The sequence below is a fragment of the Cinclus cinclus genome, chromosome Z (genome assembly GCF_963662255.1).
Source record: "Cinclus cinclus chromosome Z, bCinCin1.1, whole genome shotgun sequence".
NCBI lineage: Eukaryota > Metazoa > Chordata > Aves > Passeriformes > Cinclidae > Cinclus > Cinclus cinclus.
Genome location: NC_085084.1, coordinates 68,379,107 through 68,396,690, shown reverse-complemented (window position 1 = coordinate 68,396,690; position 17,584 = coordinate 68,379,107). Strand labels below are relative to the sequence as shown.

The following is a 17,584-nucleotide window of genomic DNA, read 5'->3' as shown; positions in this document are numbered from 1 at the left end:
CACTCTCTCAAGTATTTCAGAGCTAGCAAAGACTTCCCTCCTATTGCAGGGGGAGGGAAAAAAGCCTTAGGGTGGACAGAAATTGAGTCAAGGCTGCTGCTTGCTAGCTATTGCTGAGAGAAAGGGTTAGTGGCCCTGGGGCTAAGATGGGTTCTGGTAAGTGTGGGGGTCTGGGCAGGGGCAGTCAAGCCTAGCAGTAACACCCTTCCACATGCTCCATCACCCACAAACTGAAAAAAGACGAAGTGAATGAAATAATTGGAGGAGATCACACGCAAAGCAAGCCCAGCATCTGAACTGTACTGAACCTGTTGTGGTTTCCAGTTTTTGTCACTCACTCCTTTCCATCAGCGACAGAGACAGCTGCTGTTCACAAGAGTGAGGGAGTGAAAGTCTTGCTTTTGCCAAGTTAAACACCAATTGGTGGCCATTGGGCTGCACGGTGTGAAAAGTCTCCTGTTTACCTCACGAAGAGGGACTATTTTGTGTTGCAACATCCTCCAAGACCCCCAGCTGTAAAGTGAGAACAATGGTACATTATTCTTTTCACTTCTATATATCTTGTGCTTTTTTCCCCTCAGTTTTCCCCAGTTCTCTCTGTATTCCAGTACTGAGCCAAGTCCCACTGACATCTTCTAAGGTCTTCCTTCCCACAACGTTGAACAAGAACTGGGTCTAAGCTCCCACACACCACAGTGGCAGGTTTTACTGCACTATGGCCTATGACCAACCCTGTTTTGTGGTGTTCAGTTGCTTCTTTCCGGCATATATATCCTTTATGAACTTGTTCTGCTCTGCTTATAATTGTGACATGGTCAACAATCCAGGTCAACAATCAAGGCCAGCAGGTTATTAGGCTAGAGTTATTTTTTCATGCCTCATCTCAAAGTTTACAGTATTTTTTACGTGTTAATGCAATAAGCACAAAAACCAGAGAAACCCTGCAGACAGTCACTTCAAAAATGCTAGTTACACCTAGAAAAACACCTAGAAAATATTTGGAAGGTAATGAAGTACAGCAAGCTAGCCACAGATTTCTTCAGAAACACACCAGGTCCTTCTGTTACTAGAAATCTGTTAAAATCTATAGTTAGAGTCCTGTTTGTTTCAGCAGATGTTAGGAGCTGTGTTAAAGAACCATCTATTACAATCAGCATTTATACTTTTTGAGCAAACTATTCACTGAAAGAATGAGGTTATGAACCAAGCTGGGAGATTATTTAGTTTATTTGATCCATGAAACAAAACACAAACAAACAAAAAACCAAACAAAAACCAACAAACCAAACACACCCCCCCTAAAAAAAAAATAAACCACATACATAACTAAAAAACAAGTCTAGGGAAAAAAGACAGACATTGTTTTTTATCTCTAGGTTTGTATCTTTGTAATGGAGACTACTTGGAAAATTGTTTATCTCTGTTTAATACTTTAACTCTTTGAAATTGAATTTAGATAAATATTCAGTAATAAGGTAAAATGAAGTATTTAGGGTTTAATAGCATCACAGATAAATATTTGAAAATTTACACTTTTGTTCTAGTCTTTCTCATTCAACAGACATCTCATTCACTATCAGTCACAGACTGAATTTTTGTGTAGTGTACACATTAACAAATGTTTCTTTATCCCAGGTGCAATGAACACTTTCACACCCCAGTAAGAAGTAGAGTAGAATCCAGTAAAAATTATGTTTACTAAGTGGCAGTTTCCTGCTAAAGATTAGTAAAGATGTTATCTGTACAAATGCAGATATTTTGAACAGTTATAAAGCTGTGGCAGTGTCAGCCAAGCTGTATGGCTGGGAGATACATTTCAAAGGTAGTGCACTAAAGCAGTGTTTTAGAGCACCCAACTCTAATACACAGCACAGTGTTTATTAAAATGCTCTTGACTGTTTCACGGATCTCTGTCACTGGAAATTGTTCTCTTTATCCAGTCAATATATTCTTCAGTCAGCCACACATAAACTCCAGGTATGCTTGTATGTCACAGGTATGCCACATTCTTCTCCAAGAGAAACCATCCCTCAGTACTGACCAGCACAGATTAATGGCCCACCTGAATCTCCCTGGAAGACAAATCAGAGGTAGCTGTCAGCGCATCCATTTTTCTCCAGAGGAGCATGCAGTGCCACCTGCAGTGCACAAGGATGTTCAGAAATGTTGCCTCTAACCTTTTCCAGCATATGAAATAGAGCAGTTCCCTTTCATCACTTCATGGGAGTTGGGTGAGGAATAAAGAGTGGCTGCTTTTCAAACCTGAGGGAGCCTTTAATGCAAATGCTGTGGACAAGCAGAGTGCTACCATAATTCTATTTCAAAATATCATTTTTATTGTTTGTATAAATTGATTCTCACTTCTTTATCAATTGTCTCTTCAAAAGCGTTTTTTGGATATACAGTTAATTGTGTAGTATTGTAATATAGGTGTTGACTTCTGGGAAGGATCAGATGATTGAGATACTGAAAACTCTGCTTCTTCTCCCATAACTACAGATGGTGTCTAAGGAAAGCATCATAGCTGAAGAAATACACCTGAAGTTAACAGATAATCCCAGGCTCAAATTCCCATATTCTCGATCCTGCTGAGTACCCTGACCTAAACTAAACAAAGTTTTAACACACCTTTTTCACAACAATAAAGTCTCTCACAAATGTGGTTAAAATCACTAAAACATGATCAGCCTCCTATGATGTCTAACATGGCTTTGTTCCCACTGAAAGGGGAACTATTGTTGAATATATGTTGCTCCCTTGGTAACTTTGCTTCTTACCTTGCAAGTATTGCTCAGATATAATTTACTTTTCCCTGTAGTACACAACATGCTGTTGGTTATTCTGGGGTCATTTGGCATAATGTTTGTCACAGCTTTTTCTATTGACAATTGTAAGAGTTGCCTTCCAAAAATATTTTGAGGGCTTTCCTGGTGATGTGTCTCCCCAGCCAGCCACCTGGCAGAGTGTGCCAGGTTCAACATCTTCAAAGGAGTCAAGCAGAGTCAAGAGTTGCATATATTTATTCAGCTTAGCAGTGTTCAGCTAAAATGGGGGTAAAAAGAAGGAAAAACAAAGGAAAACTAGATTTCTTTTGCAGAGAGGAAGGGCAGTATCATCTAGTTTCAGTTAGCATTTAGTCGAATCTTACCAATACTTACTTTAAAAATCACTTTTCACTATTTAGGAACTGATCCTGAGCTTAATTGCTCCTTTGAGAATTCAAAAGACTTTCCATAGTAGCAGTGCAGTAATTTCCCATCTGTGGCAGATTTAGTGAGTTCAAGTCCAACTGTCCCTTGGATACAGTGAGAAATATAAAACCTACATGGGAGTTAGATTGTTGGATCTATGCCCTGTTCACAAACCTAACTTGCCACTAAACCTCAGTGTTGAAATCAGACTCTGGTGTTTGACTGGCAGAAAAGTCTCAAAGCACACTGCAATGTGCCTACATGAACAATGAAAACAAAAGCTATAAAAAATTAGACATGAAAGCAGCAACATCACTGAGGAAAAATCAAGTCTCAATCTATTCATACTGACAATTTTTGCTCTGAGAAATTCTAAAGGGGTTAGATGATTCAAACTGTCTGTGTTTTGTTGGCCTTTGCTTAACAGATCCATCCTACAGCAGAGGTCACTTAAAGCCTGTAAATCAAAACACAGCCAAACCCTGACATACATCCTCAGTGTGCTTGGTAAGGTCTCACAGCTACTGAACAGACATTTTCAGTCTTATGATCACTGCACCATGATTCATTTCACAGGGAGCTGTATGGTTCTCAGCTAAATGATTCTGGCTTTATACCTTTCAAAAATGCACTCCAACAAATTAAAAATATATTTTAAAAAAAAAATTGCAGTTATTTTTGCCAGTGATGCTGAAAAGTTCCAAAGATGAAAAGCTTATTCCAAGCCATTTAATACTCCATTATTGCAGAAGTGTAGAAATGGGAGGTAAATTCCCTGCTTCTGAGTCAAATTCAAAGGATTTTATGATATCCGTATCATTCTGGAACAGAGTTGTGATTTTCAGCTCTAAAAATATTACCCCTAGTGATCCATTTTGGTTTTGTGATCACAGATAACCTGGTGCTCCTGACGAATGGCCACAGGAGAAGCCAGTGACATGATCTTGGTCTACACTGACAGTGAAGCAGATGCAGAATGGTCACCAGCATCTGGGGGAAGGAGCTCCTTAGAGATGGGCCATGATCAGGTACTTGAGTCATAGATGCCTGTAAGTGTTCCAGCTAGCACAGGAAGGGACATGGTTACCTTCCTCCTTGTGTCATTGCCATGCCAAATTAGTAATGCCATCTAAATACTAAAAAACAGGTTCCAGTCATAGAATAAAAGAATCACAGAATACTATGCTTGGAAGGGACCTTAAAGATCATGCAGTCCCAACCCCTCTGCCATGGTCAGGGGCACCTCCCTGTAAATTCAAATACTTACAGCCCTGTCTCACTTTGCCATCAGATGATAATATAATGTTGGCAAGGACATTTTCCATGCTTTGTTCATCAGTGTCCAAAGCCTCCTCCACTTTGTGACCACTCTGTGCACCTGGAGCTTAATCTGTATGTCCTGCATTACCCACATTTTCACTTTACCTAATTACAAAGAAAATTAACAGTAATTTTCATCTCCATTTATTATTAGTCCAACACAAGATATAATTTTGGGATAGAGATATGAGCCAGACCCCATTGCACACATCCCTTCAGCATTGCCTTTGAAAAATTTCTAAAGAATGTGTTTTGTGATTTGGAGCAGTTGCTGCAGTGAATGGATTAAAAAGGGAGTTTTAGAGCACAGAATGGACTTGAAATACCATCCCTGCTCACAGAGTCAGTGATCCTCTAACTTCATCTAGATTAATCCAACCAAAAGTAGACTGTTCTGAGATGTTGCTGAGCTATCTAAACAATGTACTCTTCAGTACCAAAGAGCAGCCAAAATGATCATCAACACAATTCTTTTCATAAAAACACAGTAGTAATTAAAATAATTCCTTGAAAAGCATTATATCATTATCAAAGGCAGGCCAGTCAAACTGACAAGGAGAAAGGTTCCCATAATCCCAAATATCTGCTGTTCTTTTTCAGCAATGGATGTCCGATGAGCTCCAAGAACAATCCTCTCTTCCAATTCATCTATTCTCTATTTATAGAAAATATATGAAGAGAAAGTCATTACAAGAACTGATCAACATCTCTGAGGACAATTAAAAGATGTGCAACACAATACAATTTCATTTTACAACAGTGTGATTAAAAAACAGAGAAGGAAATAATTCATTTCAATGTTTTGCCATGAGTTTCTTTTTTCCTCTATAAAGTAATGTTTCCTTACTGCAAATATAATTTATTGAAATAATTGTATGATAACTGACCTCCAGAGATTTTCAGAGTTTGGAATTAATGTCATGAAAGAGCCTCCCATCTTTATAAGGGGAATTACTTGCACAAGGACTGCTGCTACTGATACCTTTCATTACTCTCTGAAAGGTCTCCTTTGAATTTATGACCTAATCCTTCAAAGGACTGAAATTTTGCTGACATCAGTAGCATGTCAGAACACACATCAATACTCAACACTTAGCCTGAGCATTATGCATATGGGTAAATGCTCTGCTAAAGTGAGTATCTTTAATATCAATAAGTTTTTTGTCCTTAATTTTCTAAACACAGGATTCAGCACATTAAAGAAGAAGGATGGATTTTGCTAACCTGAGATATCCCAGTAGTGAATATTAAAAAAAAAGGGAGAAAGCTAAAATTCAAAGACATTTACTTCCTGCTAATAAACATTAAGAGTTAAGCAACCAATAAATTCCACTGTTACAAGCTCTATAAGTATCATCATAAATGTATTTATTAACATTTGTCTTTCTTCATTTTGCCCTGCTAAACTAAATGCTGCCCAATAATTTGATATTACAGAGCACATATCGCTGGTTTCCTGTGCTTCATTTTCAGAAGATAATCTCACTATAAACAGGAACATTTATTCAATTCAGTACAAAGACTTTATCAATAGAAACTATAAAAGAACTATTTTCTTCATTCAAGATGCATGTTTCACTGAAAGACATAATTCATTCATTTATACATGAAAGCTTGTTTGTGAAAATAGCTGCAAAAACAGTGCTGAAGTCCAAAAATTTCTCTTTTTGTCTACAAAGAATTTTTATCACACTTCCTCAGAGAGTATATGCCTCTCAATGATATGTCTCCATCTCTGTGACTCTAACAGGTGGCTCACAGGTCACACAGAGATGTATGTTGCTGATTTCATGTTGCTTTGCCTAAGAAAAAAATAATTTCAGACTTGATTAACACAAGATTATGAAGTTTTAGTTAGGAAGTTTTACATGCACTACAATTGCACCAGGCATAGAACAGGTGTTGGTGGGTTTTGTGTGAGCATTGACTTAGAGCCAAGAAAAAAGAAACCAGACTGGTTCAGCTAGTCCCAGTGACAAAGAATTAAAGTCAAACCAAAACAGTGTGCTGTTAGAAACCCAAATCAGTGACCAGAGCATATTTTCCACAGGATCAGAGACAGACGAAGCCCCTTCCACTGAACAGCAAACAAATCTGATTTTTTTATAAGTGCACCTGACAGGCTATCTCTGACATACTGACTGAAGAATTAGAGACTCCAGATTCCATTAAAAAGTCCCTTAATCCAAAAAGGAAGACTTGGTTTTGTTTTGTAGATTTGCAAAACAGAGATTGCTAGGAATGAACATTTCTGCCCTTACAACCAAACCTTATTCAATTGAAAAATAGTGAAAGTCAAATTCACTTAGAGGAAAATAGATGAATTAAACAGAGGAGCTGTGTCCTCTATTTCAAACTAACTCATAGAAGAAGACTGACCAACCTGCCCACAATGTGTTTAAGGAGGCCAGGTTTGCACAGGTTTATTGTAACTTGCTTCCTTTCAGATAGTCAAAATAAGAAGGAAAAATTGCTGAACTAAAATAGATTCCAGGGAACATTTTAAGAAAAATAAGGTGTTTTGCTTCCTAATTTGAACAGTAGATGTCCCTCTTACCCTGAGTCAACTGTTCAACAGCAGAGCTGTTGCTCGGGGCATCCCACCTGGGAAAGAGATGCTTCTGCTCGCATTTTTCTTGCCAAAAGGACAAGGTTCCTTGTCATAGTCATGACTGACAACCTATGTTTGTAAGTCCAGGCCACTCAAAATGACAGGAATATTATCCCCACCTAATCCAAATTCATTTCTCAGGGTATTTTGAGGCTTAGTTTCAGGCACACAGGTAAGATTTGCTTAAAAAACCTTAGGACATATTCCCTTCTCTAAGACATTGCTGGGTCACATGCATAAAGAATTAATTTGGTCTTTTAACAGACAGTATTTATGCTGCAGCTTTGGCAAGATCTGATGAATGCAGGTAACTCTGCAATGCAGGTTAGTAGTTTACAGCAGCTAAAAACAAAATGACAAGTTCTAGGAGAATTTTTGTGAGAGAACTGCAGCTTTTAACAACTTACTAAAAAATCAAGACCTTTCTTGTCTTACAGGCTTGCATACCATGCCTCACTTCAGTGAAGAATGAAAATTGCTGCATTTTAAGATTTACTTACAGTGCACTGTTCTCAAAACCCATTGTTTTTCCACAAGAGTTCCTCCACAAAAAAACACCCAAATTCTTGTCTCAGATAGCAGCCATATAAGTCCAGGAATGAGGACACACTTCATGTCCTCCAACAGTATCCATGCAGCCACCTGAAGTGCAACAGAAGTACAATTGTATTATGTGTTATCCAGAGGAATTGAGAATTTGGATATTTCTACTCTTAGGTGAGTCCTAGCATCTTGTCAGTAAGGTAACAGCAATTAAAGAAAGCAGGAGAGCAGAAGAGCTTCCAGGTGTCATAGTTGCTGCTATTTGCTGACAGGAGTGCTGTAAATTGCCATGCACTCTTTTGCATTTAGATGTCCCTTACAGGAAATGGATTTGAAAGTTTTTATTAATAGCTCCCTCTCTTGAATTTTCCCTTCACATCATTAATATTGAGTTATTTTACTGCAGATTGATTTCTCCATATTCTCTCTTCCAGTTTCTTTAAATTCTGCCTCTTTCTTGAATCTCCTAATAAAACCCAAATAAAATCTAATCTAATCTAGATGTCTTAGGGTATTCAATGCACTTTTGGCTTCAAATAAAAAAAATAAAAAGAAGAAATAAAAAAGTGAGATAAAATTATACTGACTGTCTTTAAGGTGGTGAAAAAAAAATGGGAGAATGAATGATGATGAATGCAAGGGCTGCCTGAAATGGCTTCAGAGAACACCAGTGTGAAGGAATAAACAGGGCATGTAGAGTTCAAAAGTTGCTCCTAAACTGTGGATCCAGATACAGTAAACAGGGTACATAGAGTACAAAAGTCACTCCTGTGGACCAAAGTATATCAGTAGCCAGCAATCACTCCACAGAATTCCACTGCCCAGGTAACATCTTCAGTTGAAGAGCTGAAAAATATTCATATGTAAATTAACAAGAGCTACTGAGAATTGTAAAACATCTGTTATTTTTTAAGCTAAGGAATATGGGGTATGAAAGACAAGCCAAGACCAGCTGCATATATGTAAGACAAAGCAATTTGTATTTTGTTAAAAATAATTTTGGGGGTGCAGCTTTCAAACACAGAAAACCCTAGACTCTGAAAATGCCAAAAGCAAAAAAAAATCTAATCTTTGGTCAAAGAAAAAAAAAAAAAGATATATTGGTAAGAAACATTTCTGTATTGCAGACCTCTGTGTTTGCATGCATGTTTTGCACGCCTTGTTGGTAAACCACTACAAAAACCTAGTCTGCCTTTGTGTGAAGAAGTTACAAAACTTGCTACCATATTCACTATCTTTATAAAGAATCTGAAGTATAACTTGCCCAATAGAATTAGCTGTCATTTGTATTCAAGAATTACAGAAGGGCAGCTCTAAATCTCTAACTGTTGAATGAGTTTGTTACACTGAAATGTTTATTTCTATGCCACAGAATCTTATTAGTTAGAACCCAGTTTAAAAACATGCATACTGTGCAGCACAATGTAACACAAATCATGTTTCAGAAGACTATTCCAAAGCTCTTTAAAAAGAAAACAAATTTCTATTAGAATTAATCACCTCTTAAAAAAGCCATCTCCAGTTCCCCCAAAGCCATTCTCCATCTAAACCCAGATTTATTCACCCACTGAAGATTACCCACAGGTAATCTCTGCAAAGAGAGTCCTAAAGGCATAATTATGTTTGTCCTTTATGGCTTTGCCCTCCAAATAAATACCTGCATTGGAAAGCAGCATAAAAGACAAAATAGGAAGCTAGATAGATTCATTCTGTGGGCAAACAGGAGAAGGTTTGTGTTCCCAGAGCATAACATCTAATGCTGGATTCTTTCTGTCAGATACTGTCAACATCATAGAAGGAATGTTGGTTTGCTGCAAGGCTTTGAGGGCTCCAAGTTTACTACATCTACATATGTTTCTGTACTGCTACATTTTCCACTGATACCACATAACAAATTAATGGAAACAGGAACACTGAGTGAATAGCTGAGGCACAAAAGACAACTAGGTAAGTATCATGACGCACTGGTACCAGAGAAGAATATAAAATAGGTATGCCCCATTATATGTTCTGCCCTATCTCCAGCAAATCCCTGGGAATCTGTCTCCCATCTGCAAAGGTATGAGTCCAGATGCACTGGGGTGGGACTGGAGATGGGGCAGCCCAAGGAGAAGTCAGAGAAAGTGTGGCAGCTCTGCCTTGCTGTGCTTCTGGCAGCTGCCAGCTCTGCACCACTCTCCTGCCCCCCCTTCCCAGCCCAAGAAAACAGCCTTTCAGCTGAGCTGAGGCTGCCTGAACTCAGCTCCAGCAAACCTGGAGGGTTTAGAGGTGCAGTTCAAATTGGTCTTCTGAACCAGTGTCCTAAAGTCACATCTGAAGCTCACCTCAAGCACCAAAGAAAGCAGCATGAAGGAAGAAAGAACACTGCAAAAGGAAAATGGTCAAAATGACAGAGTATAAGAAAAGGGATAAAAGACTTCAGCACAGTAATGGGTAGAGCTGAAAATGATCCACTAACCCATGGGCCTAAAGCCCACAGGAAATTTCCCCAAAGGCAGAGGCTGGGAATAGAACTGCAGGTACTCCTTGTTCTTTGACTCAGGCAGTGGCTTCTGCCGAGTGAGTGACTGCTTTGCGAGCACTATAGGGAGAAAGGGCGGAGCGTTGTCCTTACAATACCTCACTCCCCTTGAAGACCAATCAAGTATGCAACAGAGGAGCTAAGGATAGAATTTGACTTGAGAAGGAAGCTTTGCTTTGGAGTTTCCGTTTACATGCAAAAGGTCAGTAGAATCTGAACTTCACCAGAAATTAACTTACTGCCATTGCTAAAGGAGCTCTTTCAGCCAGGTAATGCACATCCAAAAATCTTATGTCAAATTTTTAGCCTCAGTGATGAAAATTACAAGATGGAGAGAACTCTGTGACAAAGCATTTGGGTACAAAATTGGTGCTGGTTATGCACTTACCAATCTGATCTTTAGCACCCATGCCATCAGGGATTTTGTGGATTGTCAGAGAGATCATCCAGGATCTTGCAGAGAAAGTCATCAGCTGATACTGAGCGATAGTTTAGACTGCATATTTCTGATTCTAATTATCAGTGTCAATCCATCTCTCAGAATTGGAGGGGATTTTTTAAGAAGCATAGATATGCTAGTACCTATGGAGTTTCAGAAAAAAAAATCTTCAGAAGTAAGTATGATTTAGAAGCACAACGAGAAATTGAGAAAAGCATAAACAGGCTGTTGAAGGTCCTGTTTTAGACAGAAGGAAGTTTTGCCTATATCTATTTACCTGGAAAACATCTAGGAACATTTGTTAATGTTTTATTCTGTGTCTTTCAAATAGATTTTCCTTGAAAACAGAACAGGAAAACATAGGATGATGTATATAAAACCTCTTTTTACTGGCCACTGAACCTCACTTAACCATTCAAGGATGAATCACTGTAGCACTACAAGTTTAATCATGTCTGAGCTTACAGGATTTTTGCTTCCAAGTGCTCATCCTGACCACGTCTCTGACAGGAGACAGGAAACAGCATCAATATGGCAATTAAAATATCATAAAATCAGTTTTCGTCAAATAATTGTGGTTGATAAAATGAAGAATTCTACCTATAATACCTGGTGATAGTGTATTCAGGAGAACACTGTTAAAAAAGAACACCAGTGCTACGAAGTGATGATTACAAGGGATGTGTTAGTACTGAGGAGAAAAATTAAAGGAAATTAAATCTTTAATGAAGTCAGCTTTAGCAGTGTGAGGAGCTGTCACCATGTCACATAGGTGACTGTGTCTTGACAAAGACAAGTCAGCAACAAAGAGCTCCACAGTCTCTAAATTTAGATCTACACCTACCTTCTTCAGAAAAATTGCCAAGCTATCATCTGTCCCAGAAAGGAGAGCAATAGCAAATTAGAGTAAGGTCTGCCCAAGGATTTCTACAGGTGAAATTCACATGGAACTGGGCCAACTGAGATCAAGATAGGATACAGCTAGAAGATTTCTGCAAGCTCTTTATTGTGGTACTCCTTTCTGCCCGTTACCTGTTATGAGGCTCAGGACTTCAAGAAACCTTCCAGTTTGTGTGACAGTGATATTTCAGTAGTTAGGTTATAGAATAATTTATACTCCAGATTATTTAATGTTGATGCAAGTTACTTTTATTATTTATTTGCAAGGGAGAAACTGTGCCTTTACAGGGCTCTGGATAAGATTTTTCCACAGAATCATAGAATATCCTGAGTTGGAAGAAACTGCACAAGGACCACGCAAGTCCAACTCCTGGCTCTGCACAGGACACCCCAAGAGTCACACCATATGCCTGAGAGCATTGTCTGAACACATCTTGAGCTCTGTGAAGCTTGCTGCTGTGACCACTGCCCTGGGGAGCCCGTTCAGTGCCAAAACATCCCAAGTGTTCAAGGACTTAATTCAGTTGCCTGAAACTCAGCATTTAGTCACATTTGAGATACTTTGAGCTTTTCAGATATGGATCCAGGGATTGCAAATCTGACACACCATCTCTGGAAGACTGATGACCTTCTGCACCAGACTTAAAACAACTCAAGACATTCTAAATATCATTATACCCTTAGCTATAGACCATGAAACCACACTCATTGCTGTATTAATGCTAGGCCAGTGCAAAGCTAATGAGGTAGGATCAGATCCTGAAATGGGAAAACATCAGATTCCTTGGTGCTGGGGGTCTTCTGAGCAGAATAAACATTTCATTAATGGGGAATGGACTGCAGTTCATGTCTGACCTGGAAGCCATCTGAGGTGTCTGGAATGAAACTACAATTTCACATGGACAACTGAATCAGCCTAAATTTATGTGAGCTGAGTCCCACTGTGTTTCATCCCTATATTCATACATCAGTTCTCAGCAAATGCTACAGAGAGAAAATGAAGTGGGACAAAGCCTTTCTTCGCACCACAGCAGATGACACAAATTCTCACTAACACCTCTGCTGTAAGGTACATCACTGGGGAGGGTTTCTGTCTTTTTCACGGTTACAGATGTCAAACACCCTTAAGAGGAAAAACAAAAAACCACATCCTCTTCATTTATGTATATATATAAATAGATTGGTAGATAGACGTATATTAAGCAGTGAATAAGGAGAAACATCAGACAGAAATCATGGGTGCTTTCCTTCCTTGGTACACCTTTGCTGCTGTCATTTTCCTGGTAATTCATGGAGGTAAGTACACTATTTAATACTTTTGAAGGTAAGTGCTGATGTAGAAAATTCTGGTTAAGCCAACATATATTAATGTAAAGGAGGTAGTCACAATTATTATTTGAATTCTTATAATTAGCTCCTCTCCACTGTCTGCATGTGTTTGGTCTTTCACACACACAAAAAAAAGAATTTCTGAATGGGTAAACATATGTAAAGCTGCACAAAGTCCAAGCTATTTGGAGGAGTTCTGCTTAGAGAAATAATGATTATCTGATCTTTCTCTCCAGTGTCATACACATACATTAACTGCTTCATTTTCTCTTTTTCTGAAAAAGAGATTCACATAATGTAGCTTACAATATATAGTCCAGCTTCCATGCACAATATTTATGATATGGCAGATCCAAGGTTGCTACTCACAGTGAAAGCTAAAAAATTAACCATATCAGTAATCTTCAAGAAAATAAATCTGTGCAAAAGCAGCAAAACTTTGGTGGGGTTTTTGCCCTAGCTTGCCCCACTGGTCTCATTTCAGTATTATTTAAATATAATTAAGCAATACTGCTGAGAGGTTTTAAAATTCTGTCCTGAAGACCATCATTATATGTGCATACTTTTGTGTCTGTATGCTTTCTAATTACAACAGCCATGTTTTCTAAGATTCTTGTTCATTGCTCTTTGAATGTGTCTTACAGTATTTGTTAGTCCAGCTGTGTGTCTTGTGGCTTACTTTTTTAGGTTTGGGTGTGGATATCATTGGAGGAAATGAAGTAAAACCACACTCAAGACCATTTATGGCCCAAATCAAGGGACCAAAAAGAGATTTTTGTGGAGGAGCTTTAATCAAGGAAAACTGGGTGTTAACAGCTGCACACTGTGAAGTGTAAGTTCTTACTCTGATTCAGGTATTGTCCTTAGTGAGTATCTGGTATCTCTGTTCAAGCAGAAGAGTTAGTATCTCTGGTAATTTTATCCATTTATCACAACCAGGATCATGTTCTGATTACTGTGTTCCATAACTTCTATGAGAAAATTTGTTAAAGTGAGTAACAAGGTATACTGATCTCCATTGTTTCTGAAGAGATATTTAAAAACTTCTAGCTGCACACAGGCATAGAATAGCAACACTGAAGCAATGAATTTGGGGGAAAGCTTTATCCCTGTTTTCTCAGTCAACATGTACTCTAGATGAGAGGAGTATCTGGTTTAAACTGCTGCTCTGAGAACAAAAAAAATTCTTGTAATTTTATTCAGTAAGAGATATTTCTAGTTCACCACAGAAGGAGACATCATGTGGTTAACACAGGAGCAAAACTCCTTTGAGCAGATGACAGGAGACACTAAGAGATCTCTGCCTTACTCATACATTCGCTTGCCAGCCATTCTTTCTTCTCCTGCCCAAATCAAGATGCAAATGGACATTTGGCTCTACTGAGTCCTTCAGCAAGGCAAGAAGTGAGTTTTAAATTGCACATCCCACCCCTTCTTCCTTTTGTGGGGAGGACTGAGTCTGCTGCTGAGCCAGACCTCACTCAGTCTCTGTCAACAGCCTGACGAAGACCAGTGAGCCACTGGACTCTGCAAACATCAGAGAAATGTGCCCATCTCTCCTGTCCTTGGCCAGACAGAGAGATATGTGAAACCTACTACAAAGAGAGCACCGGGCCCAAAAGCTGTGTATTAACAGAAAGTAAAGAATGTTTCCAAATGGGATTGCATTTAAGAGAAAATACAGTTATTTTTTAACTTAGTGATGTCAACAGACAGTTCTTAATAGATGAAGGAAAGAAGCAACCTCTTTCCCAGGGCTGAGTTTTCCACAATGAGACATGAATGAGGGCCAACATACACATCTGCTGCAAGAATATTCTCCCATACAACTGCAGGATGCACTGTTTGCCCAAAACCAGCTGTACCTGTGATCAGTTAGTAAAGTCTGCTTGGACAGACATTCTAGTGTCTCTGTCAGAGAGCCACAGCAGGCACAACTCTGCCACACTTCAGGATCTTATAAGTACAAGAAGTTGCAGGAAAACCTAGAGAAGAGGAATGAGCTGTATCTCACACAGACTCAGAAAACTGTGTTAAAATACATTAGAGCAAAGCAACGGTAAATTTTGATACAGTCAGGATATCTCTGAACTAACCTATTTTCCTAAATTTTCAGCACAAATTACAGAAGGCACATTTGGTGAGACAAGTGCTCACAGCAAACCTGACACATCCACCACTCATCCAGTTCACAAAAGGAAACAATAGGGATAGATCCTGAGTCAAGTACCTGAAACCTTTCTGTGCTCCATATGAAAATAAGATAGCATGAAGTTCGATTCACTGAGACATTTTTTTCTTTTAGCTGTTGAATGAACAGGGTCATCTTTTAGATATTTCTACATTACTGTTGCTTATCAGGCACAAGAAAGGAGACTGTAGCAGCTGGACACTACAGCACTACATTAACCAGCAAAATATTAGGAGTTACATCAAAGTGAATCCAAATAACTACGTGGTTCTCTTCTCAGGGACAACGGCACAGTTATTCTTGGAGCCCATTCATTTAAAAAAAGTGAAAAACAACAGCAGAGTTTTCGGATTGCAAAATGTTTCCGTTATCCATGCTACGACCCCATTACGAAGGAAGATGACATTATGCTGCTGCAGGTACAGACTTATATATCACTTGTGTTATATACATCTCCTGTGTTGAGCTATTTTCTTGCTTGTTGTGAGGGAGATGAGCCAAGAGAGTTTCTAGCTTTTTTTTTTTTTTTTTTCCTGGGGTGATATAGTCTGGTCTGCTAATTCTGCAGCCTGTGGAACTGGGGATGCAATGGTAACTAAGGCAATTAACAATTCCTGTAATGTTTGCCACAGCTAGTTGATAGTTCTGGAGCTTGATCAAGATACTTCATTTTCTGGCTTTTCCATAAAAGAATAGTCATGCAGATGAAACACTATGTTAAAAGCACTAATGTTCTGTCTGAAAAACAGTTCTAATTAAAAATGTCTGACTTTACCAATCCTCAATTTTTCCAGCATCAGTAATTACTGTTATTTTGTCTTCTCAATGGTCTGAGAGCCAGGGAAGCAAAATAAGATGCTTTTTAAAGCTAATAGATCAGCAGAAGGTAAGTGGGCTCTCATAAAACAAAGAATACTCTATTACACTGATGACATAAATACTGTCACAAAGAACTGAGGAATCTCAAGAAGGGATTGCATTAATTACCATAATGGGAAAGAACCAATGCTTAATATGCAAGGGCCTCTGTTAGACTCAGCCCCATAACACCTATTTTCCATATCTTCTACAGCTTCAGAGAAGAGCAAAGCTTAATGAAGCTGTGAAACCAATCTCCCTGCCTTCCTCAGATCATGATCCCAAGCCAGGAACAATTTGCAGAGTAGCAGGATGGGGTATAACTGACAGTCGTCAGAAAAGGTTCCCTACTGCCCTGATGGAAGTCAATATCACTGTCTTCAAGAGGCAAACCTGCAACGATAAAAAACATTATAATGGCAAACCTGTCATTACAAAGAACATGATATGTGCAGGGGCTAAACATGGAGGAAAGGACTCATGTGATGTAAGTATATTTACTATGACTGCATAAATTGTATACTGGAAATAAAATAAAATGTACCAGGATTATACATTTTCAATCTCTGTCTCTCTTCAAATCAGTAAAGAATTTTATCAAATATCAGTGGATTTACCAAGGCTTGTTCTTCTAAGCCTTAAAATCAAAACTTAAGATGGGTAAATTCACCATCACAGCCTTTTGATATTACAGCTGTATCCAAACATGGCAGATAGTTATCCTCATCTTCAATATAATGAGTTTAATACTCAAATAGCCACAAAACAGCTAATGGGCCCATTCTCAAGTAGCTGATCTCAGTGGAACAGCTTCTTTGATGTCAGAAGACTTTGAAATAGGTTTTGCTGATAAAAAGCATTTTGACTGGGTTCCAGGTCAACTACATAACTGTGTAAGAAAAGATGTAAATATTGTATCATAAAAGTTACCAAAAAAGAAGGCGTCAGTTTCTGAAGACTTACACTTTTCATGAGGAAAGTTTTCAGCTTTTTTTTCTTCATTTTCACAAAGACTAATTTTTCCCTAGCACTGAGCTAGATTCATTCCCCATTAGACACTCTTGAAAGACTAGATTTAAGTCTACAAAGCCTTTTTTTTTCATTTGTTTTGCTGTTGAAAATCTTAATTTCCAAGGGGAAAAAATCCCTAATAACACTGGGTACATTTTTATTTTCCCTATCTAACTAGTGAAGATTTTATTTAAAGGAAACATTTTTTAACTTTTGTTAATTTGAATGACAATGTTTTCCCTTTTTCTAGGGGGACTCTGGTGGACCTTTAATATGTAATGGTGAGTTGAGAGGCATCACTTCGTTTGGGAAGAAAAATAAATGTGGCGCGGCTGATGGTCCTGGTGTCTATGCTCGACTCACAAAGCAAAGCCTTGACTGGATAAGGAAAACCATAGGGGGGGCCTAATAGATTGGCTACACAAATCCACATGATTTGTGTAACTGGAATGGGCTTTTAAAAACAGCTTCACTGGTCTGGTAAAAGTATTTGTCACAATTCAGTATTATCACACTGAATTTTGGCAGCTTGATGTAGTTCTGCTATGACAGCATTTATAGCTGATACTGTAATCCATGGAGTCATTGGGGGTATTTGGGACTAAGGATTCCAACGTCCCTGTAGTGCATGTTCACACTGAGCCCTACATGGACTGGTATTTCAGATCAA

The 17,584-nt window shown here is 38.5% G+C and overlaps 1 protein-coding gene across 1 annotated transcript; it reads left to right on the top strand.

The window, feature by feature from the left end:
* The first annotated feature begins 12,736 nt into the window (after positions 1 to 12,736).
* Positions 12,737 to 17,323, top strand: LOC134056731 (granzyme A-like). Its single transcript, XM_062513607.1, has 5 exons — positions 12,737 to 12,821; positions 13,542 to 13,686; positions 15,326 to 15,464; positions 16,118 to 16,390; positions 17,165 to 17,323. The coding sequence occupies exons 1-5, from the start codon at positions 12,761 to 12,763 to the stop codon at positions 17,321 to 17,323; spliced, it is 777 nt and encodes a 258-aa protein (XP_062369591.1). The 5' UTR covers positions 12,737 to 12,760.
* Positions 17,324 to 17,584: the final 261 nt, after the last annotated feature.